The sequence below is a fragment of the Engraulis encrasicolus genome, chromosome 20, assembly GCF_034702125.1.
Source record: "Engraulis encrasicolus isolate BLACKSEA-1 chromosome 20, IST_EnEncr_1.0, whole genome shotgun sequence".
NCBI classification, from domain to species: Eukaryota; Metazoa; Chordata; class Actinopteri; order Clupeiformes; family Engraulidae; genus Engraulis; species Engraulis encrasicolus.
This window is the reverse complement of record NC_085876.1, coordinates 26,563,067-26,571,051: the sequence shown is the minus strand read 5'-3', so window position 1 is coordinate 26,571,051 and position 7,985 is coordinate 26,563,067. Positions and strand designations below refer to the sequence as shown.

The following is a 7,985-nucleotide window of genomic DNA, read 5'->3' as shown; positions in this document are numbered from 1 at the left end:
CTCTCCCTACATCTCTCTCTCCCCCTCTCTCTCTCTCTCTCTCTCTCTCTCTCTCTCTCTCTCTCTCTCTCTCTCTCTCTCTCTCTCTCTTCATCTATCTCTCCATCTCTCTCTCTCTCTCCCCCCCCTCTCTCTCTCCATCTCTCTCTCTCTCTCCATATATCTCTCTCTCCCCCTCTCTCTCTCTCTCTCTCTCTCTCTCTCTCTCTCTCTCTCTCTCTCTCTCTCTCTCTCTCTCTCTTCATCTATCTCTCCATCTCTCTCTCTCTCTCTCTCTCTCTCTCTCTCTCTCTCCTCCAGTATTGCCATCAGCACCTTCCAGGATTTCCAGCTGACCACCCTGCGGCAGCGTCCGGACTCCGTCCTGCGTCGCCAGCGCCAGCGCCTTGGCAACAACGGTGACCTGGCAACGCGGGCCGGCGACGCCCTCGCCGTCACCCCCGCACGGCCTTCCACAGCCAATCAGCTGGTCAAGATGGCCGTCTGGGGGCTCTCCGCCACGCTGGGCGCCGCGGCTCTCGCCGTGGCCCAGACCGCCCTCGACTGGGGACCGGACTTCCTCCTCCAGCTCTTCTGAGGCGAAATCACCAAGATCCCAAAACAAACACTTTTCAGGATGAACAAAGAACGTAGAAAACAGATCACCAACATCCCAAAACAAACACTTTTCAGGAAGAACAGAGCGTAGAACAAACACTTTTCAGGATGAACAAAGAACCTAGAAAACGGATCACCAAGATCTCAAAGCAAACACTTTTCAGGATGAACAGAACGTAGAGAACAGATCACCAAATCCACTAACAACACTTTTCAGGAACAGGGACAGAACATGGAAAACAGATTACCTACCCCACACGTACATACTTTTAAGGAACAACAGACAAAGAAAACTTAACACTAATCGCCAAACTCCCAAAACGAAAAGTATTTCTAAGAAAGAGAAGAAAAAAGGGCCCAAAAGCATCAGCCCCAAAAGGATACTGTAAGCTACTCATTGTGCCAAACTGTTATAAACAGAATTTTTGGGGGCTTTTTGGTCTTTATTATCACAGGACAATGTGAGAGTAGACAGGAAACGATTGGGAGAGACAGATGGGGCAGGGCCAGGAAATGACTCCGGTCAGATTCGAACCGGGGTCCCTGTGGGCAATGTAAGCCCAAATGTGGGGGGCTTAGTGCGATACACCACAGCGCCCCGCTGTTTAAACAGTTTCATACCATAAGTGACCTGAGATGACTCGTACATGTTCTATCCAAAAAACTTTTTTTAAACCGTACTGTCACTCTCTCTGTCTCTTCCCATACACACACAATCTGCTCTGGAGTGAAGGGACCACAGTATGAGATGAGATGAGTGCTATGCTTATGCTAACTCTTTCTCCCACGCTGGGCCCATCAGCATTTTGTGTGGTAGGTACTGCAGGCAGTGAGGTAGGAGGCCCCATCCCATCCCATCTGGGCTGGGCTGGGGGAGAAATAGGGCCCGGGCTTGGCTTAAAAGGGCCCCTCATGATTAGCGCCACAGAATTGACTCACCGATGGGCCCTGCACCCTTGTGGGCCCCTATTTTCAGAAATGTATTAAAAAAAAAAACTAAAAAAAAAAGTTTTGTTTCACATTTCTGAAAATAGGGGCCCACGAAGGTGCAGGGCCCACTGGGAAATGCCCGGTATGCCAGTTGGCCAGTCCAGCCCTGCATCCCATCCAATCCTTTCCCATCCCATCTCGCCCCACCCGCCCAGAAGCTCATTCATTCGCTGCACTGTAGCAGTGCTGCTGAGTGGGAGCGATTAAATCAAGAACGCTTGTTTGCCTGCAGTTCCCTCAGCTGTAACACCGTCAGTCGGGAGAGATGGAGAAAGAGAGAGAGAGAGTGAGAGGAGGGAGGAGGGAGAGGGAGAACATAGGGAGGAGAGAGAAAGGAGAGGGGGAGGAAAATAAAAAAGCTAGAAAATGCTAAGCCTGTCAAGTAGCTGCCTGAAGTTTGTAGAGAGCACCTTATGTGTGTGCGTGTGTGTGCGTGTGTGTGTGTGTGTGTGTGTGTGTGTGTGTGTGTGTGTGTGTGTGTGTGTGTGTGTGTGTGTGTGTGTGTGTGTGTGTGTGAGAGAGAGTTAAAGTAACTGTAACAAGCCTTTTTTTGCAGGAGAGGAAAAATCCACTCGTGACCTCTGAAACCTTGATAACAGCCTGTTTACCCATCTAGTGCGGTGTGCGCACATTGAAACCCGTTGCACAGCTGGACGGTTTAGAAATGTCTACAACTTTTTTAGGTTCTCCTGCTTGCTGGAAAATACTTAAAACCAGACTTTCATCATACTGTGGGGGTTAGGAAGGAGGTAAATATAAATTATTTAAGAAGAATGCGTAAGATGAAGCAACAAAATTTCTGCTCCTTGGGGCATGGTTTCCAAGCGAGCTTGTCGAGGGAGTCTTAAACGCAACTTGCTATTGCTAAAAGTTGCGACGATGATAGTTGAGGGGAGTTAGCTAGCCGATTGTGCTGGGCCGGCGCTATAGTATGCCGTCGACCGATCCAGTGCCTTCCTTGAGTGTGATAACTGATGAGCAGCTGTTCGTCTACCGCACGATGCCAATGTATAATTCGCTGCGTAATCACCACTGCCAGTAGAGAAACCACAACCACCCCCACCGCACTCCATGCTCTTGTCTCCCCTACTCTGCAACCCATTCCCCGCTCCTCTACTCCGCACACGTTCCCCAGCCAAACACACACACACCCCACTCTCTGCTCCCCTACTCCGTAACTCCAACCCCCCCACTCCCCGCCCCACCACACACACTTTCACCTCCCCAGCTCCTCTTCTCTTCCACTCCTTCATTGCTTCTCCTTGTCTCCTCAAGCTGTGTCAGGAAAAGCACGGGCCATCTTCATTTAATGTGAAATTAATTTGCACCCGAGGCTATTGGCAGGGTTTTGAGCCAAAGCGCCGAAAGACCGATTTTTTCTTATTATTATTGGCTGACAAATGAAGACATGGAGAGCAGCTTCACATAATTGGAATAGAAGAATGCTGCGCAATGTGCACCTTGGCAGATTGTACTCCGTTATGCGTTTTAACCTAGCATCTTAGCTTAGCGTTTAGCCGCATCCACCTCCAACTTACTGTATGAGACATAAGGAACGCACTGCGGCAGCATATGTCTTAACTGTACTATGTGTCTTAACGGATTATCAGGTAAAAAAAGACTACCTTTTTGAAGGAGTACGATTCATTTAAAAAACCTTCCTGTCTTTTTTTTTTTTTTTTTTTACCTTGTACAGATTGTTTTTGTAAACCTTGTAGTAAATGTCTTATCTCACCAGTAAGATAGGTACTGTACATCAGCAAGCGGTTTTAGCATTCAGCTTAACACTGTCATTTACGATGAGCGAAACGGGCAATTATGGAGGAACAAGACTGTGTGTGTGTGTGTGAGTGTGTGTGTGTGTTTGTGTGTGTGAGTGAAATGAAATTGCTAGTCAACGGTAATTACGAGAGGGCTGTTGGCCTTTAGAAAATGAGGAAAAAAATATATAAATGAACAAATATATAAATAAATATATAAACAAATAGCCATAGCTGGCAGGGGGGGTGGGTTGGATAGGAGCGCTTGGTCGGCCAGTCTGGGGACTTGACTGATGGGATCCTGGCGTGCGTTGCGGCCAAGCCGAGCGAAGGTCTTGCTGGCTGGCTGCACCTGCTTGTGACGGATGCGGCTCCAGTTGGAAGCGTTTAGCGCGGAAATGCTGCTCTTTTGATCAGTGTCTGTCTCTCGCACACACACACACACACACACACACACATACGCTCTCTCTCTCTCGCTTCTCATCGGCTTTGAGGCTCAAACGGATCGGCTGTCCAACTGTTTACCTTCGAAGCCTTCACTGGCTCTGTCTGATGGCAATTGTGTGAGGAGCTTGAGAGAGGGAGGAAGAGAGACGGAGGGAGGGAGAAATGAGAAGAGAGAGAAGAAGCTTGAGTGCTTATTTCTGCAGAGACATTCAACTTTTTAATGGCTATCTGGCAAGAACCGTGTTTCCGGGGAAAAAAAGCTTTCGGTCGGTGAAAGTAACAGGTTGAGGTATCACCACCTGCTTCGTGTTCGTAACAGACGCAATCACTACAGCTGTTCTACCTCTCCTTCTGTTTGATCCCTTTGTTTTTACATCAAAGATGAGATGATTAGTATCGGCTGTATTTGTTTATTTAGCGTTTTTTTGTTTGGTTAAAAAAAATATCTAGTGTTGGTGCACGGTTGGCCGTTGTAACTGTGTGCACTCATTACGATGTGCTTTTTAAAATGTGGATCATGTGCCATGTTGTCGTGTGACGTGTCGTGTTATTTATTTTATTTATAGCTTTCCCCCAAATAGGATTTAGCCCCGGGGGAAAAATGGGCGCAGGCTTGCAGGAATATCAACTTGTTATAGGTCTTTGAAGAAATGTCATAGTGATAGGACATCAGATTTATAGAATGATGTGGGGTTTTTTAACTCTTTTGAATGAAAATGTATTTCAGATGAAAAGTATTTTTTTGATGCACAAATGTCATTTGTGACTATTTTTGTTTTGTGTTGGCACAATTTGTACGGAAGACGATGAAATGACAATTAAAATGAACACACTTGGGAGAAAAGACGGTGTTGTGTTGATGGCTTTTTATGTCCTCCTTTAGCTATGCACATGACCTTGACGAGCCCATGGCATGCTGTGTGTTTGCCTTTTGAGCAAGCTGGTGTGTCTGTGTGTGTGTGTCTGTGTGTGAGTGCCTGTCTGTGTTTGTGTGTGGCGTTTTGAGCAAGCTGTTGTGTGTGTGTGTGTGTACGTGCGTTTGCCGTTTTGAGCAAGCTGTGTGTGTGTGTGTGTGCGTGCCTGCGTGTGTGCGTGCCAATGAATGATTTAGAGCATGTTGGAGTGGTTCCCAGAGGGAGGGTGTTTGGGGACAAACCCAGGTAACGGGGATGGAGGGGTGTGTGTGTGTCTGTGATGTGTGTGTGTGTGTGTTTACTATGGTGGTGGTGGCGGGGGTGCAGGCAGGGGTGTGTGTTCTCTTCTGTGCTGTCATTCCTCTCTGAGTCCCCACATCTGTCGCTGACTGTGTAATCCGGGGAGGGTTGAGGGTATGGGTGCCTCTGTTTTCCCTCCAACCCCCAGAGGAAATTATAACCGTTTTTCGTCAAGGACTCCACGCGGCCCGCGTGGGCCCACAGCAGAAGAGGCTCATGGGTATTAAGGAAGTTTAGGGGAGGAAGGGGGGAGGGGTTGCAGTGAGGTTGGCAGATGCTCCAACCTCCAGACAGTCTGTCCACCACAAACACACACTCACACACACACCATGCCCCAAAAAACACACACACACACACACACACACACACACACACACACACACACACACACACACACACACACACACACAAATACACACACACACACATACACACACACACAACATGCTGTAAGTTGTAATACACACATGCTGTATGTAACACACACACCCTAGCACCTTCACACACAGCACTTTGGGGTCCTGACCCCTTTCACTTTACACTCCACAAAACACATAAACACAAACAAACACACTGACACACACTACCCACTATGCACCCCATGCTCCAATCCAAACTAACCATGCGCACTCGTGCACACACACACACACACACACACACACACACACACACACACACACACACACACACACACACACACACACTTACACTTGAAAACTTTTGGGTCCTGACCCCTTTCACTTCTCTCATACACACACATACCGGCACATACACACACACACACACACACACACACACACACACACACACACACACACACACACACACACACACACACACACACACACATACAGTACATACACACACACCACCTCTGCACCACAGGAAGGGTTCAGAGAGCAAAAGAGCATCACAGTAGAGGGGTAGAAAAGTCAAGCCATCACATCCATTCAACGCTACACATGAACACATTTGGGACAGTCACCCACCTGCCCACATCTGCGGAGCCCTACCTGCCAGGGATGGCCCTGTTTGGGGCGGTAAGATGATGAGAGCACCCTGCACCCTTCTCTGACCTCTTCCCACCTCCATGATTGGAATCTGCTCAGTGGGGTAGTCTACGTAGAACGTGGGTATACCCACTTCTAAATTTCAGGGATTTCAGTATACCCACTTAAAATTGATTGATCCATTGTTTTGAATAGCACACACATATACAGTATACCCACTTCAAAAAATGCTGAAATATACAGTATACCCACCATAACAAAGAAGACTACACCACTGATGCTGCTGGTTACAGTAATGGGCCTATACGGCAGCCAGGGCCGCTGATAGCTTTGGCTGGGCCCAGGACAAAGTCATCTGAAAGGGCCCCTCTCACCCAATACTTACAATGTAATGAGAACCCAATTCTGGGCTGAGTTTCTCAAAAGAGAAGTTGTTAGCCAGTTAGCAACTTCGGTAGTTGTCAATGGGAAAATGCATTGAAAACAACAAAGTAGCTAATGTAGTAAGCAACTTTGCTTTTGAGAAATTCACCCCTGGTCCTCCTCTGTTCCTAGGCCCCTTAGCTGTCCCCTTTGCCCCCCACCCCCCCCCCCCCCCCCCCCCCCCATCGGCTTCCCTGACGGTATCCCACAAGCTAGGGTGACCAGACGTCCGGTTTTCCCCGGACATGTCCTACTTTTGAGACCTAAAAAAATGTCCGGGGGGAATTTGTTGGACTGCCTGAAATATGCACTGTAATTTTCACTCCGTTCCATTTGACTCCACTCCAGGTTTCTCTCTACCGTTCACAAATTAGTCACGCCCTTCTCATCAAATCTAGCCACTTCGCACCATGTGTCCGAAAGAAGTAGGGGACTAGCCAGTGCGCCCCATGTTTACAAGCGAAAGCGCATCTGTCCGCCGGTTCGACGGACTGTAATGCCGATAGAAACGCAAATGCACGTTCCCGGTGGAAAAAAATTCCCGCGTGTGAAGCCAGGTATGAAGGTAATCTAACACAGGAGTATGCATAGTAACACCACCAAATCCATCATTTAGAGAGGTACAAGTTTTGTTACACCTTGTCACAAGACTTAGCCTAAAAATTCTTTCATGATCTGACATTTCCAAGTTATTTGCAAAAGCAATTTCTCGGAGCTAGAAGGACTCATTCCTGAGTTAAGAAATTAAGCTTCTTCTTCTGTCTATTGCCTTTGCAGTTATTGATAACGCTGTATGGGTTATCTTATTAATGGTAGGTAACTCCAGTTCCTCTCTTAATGGCTGCAGTGCCCATTGCTAATCTCTGAGCACCATGCCACTACAAATAGCCTATCTAAATAGGCCTAATGGATGACAGTGGAGGGGTAAATTGTGAGGTGTCTTATAAACATATTAAGCCTAAAATGTAGCCTAATAGAACTTCATTATCAATTCAGTTGAAAACCACAAATGTTGTGTTTTTTATATTTAGTTTCCAATGTTATATAGCCTAATGCTGTTCATCTTTGTGGGGAATGGCTGAGATGGGCCTACATGATGGTGAATCTATTTTTAAAAACCTAATGCAGAAATTAGAATAGGCCTATGAAATTGAGCTGCATTGTTATGCTGTTAAGCTACTCCAATATAGGCCTACTGTCTAGGATTGTAACAAAGGCACACTCTGCATCATATGATCACACAAATTATGTGATAGGCCTATAGGCGTAACTGAAGAGATTTTAATTGTCATTTATGGTAGACAAATGAATGTGCATGCCAAAAAGTTCGAGTGGCTTTTAAACAAATGACCATTTTGGATGCGTTGATACTTTATAGGCCTACTATCATACCTCATACCCATATATACTTTCATACCTGTAGATACACAGATACACCGATGACGCCCCCCTCTCAAAAAAAAAAAGTGTCCTCCTTTTTACAAATCCAAATCTGGTCACCCTACCACAAGCACAGTATTGAGCATTTTGTCGAGATGGGCTGC

General features: G+C 46.9%; 1 protein-coding gene across 1 annotated transcript in view; it reads left to right on the top strand.

Annotated features, from left to right (window-relative positions):
- Nucleotides 1–2,007, top strand: part of zgc:63863 (uncharacterized protein LOC393372 homolog) — a 59,876-nt gene extending 57,869 nt beyond the window's left edge. Inside the window, exon 8 of the mRNA XM_063185682.1 lies at nt 301–2,007. Within this exon, the coding sequence (XP_063041752.1) occupies nt 301–577 (277 nt within the window). The 3' untranslated portion in view covers nt 578–2,007. The remainder of the gene's footprint in view (nt 1–300) is intronic.
- The last annotated feature ends 5,978 nt before the right edge of the window (nt 2,008–7,985 follow it).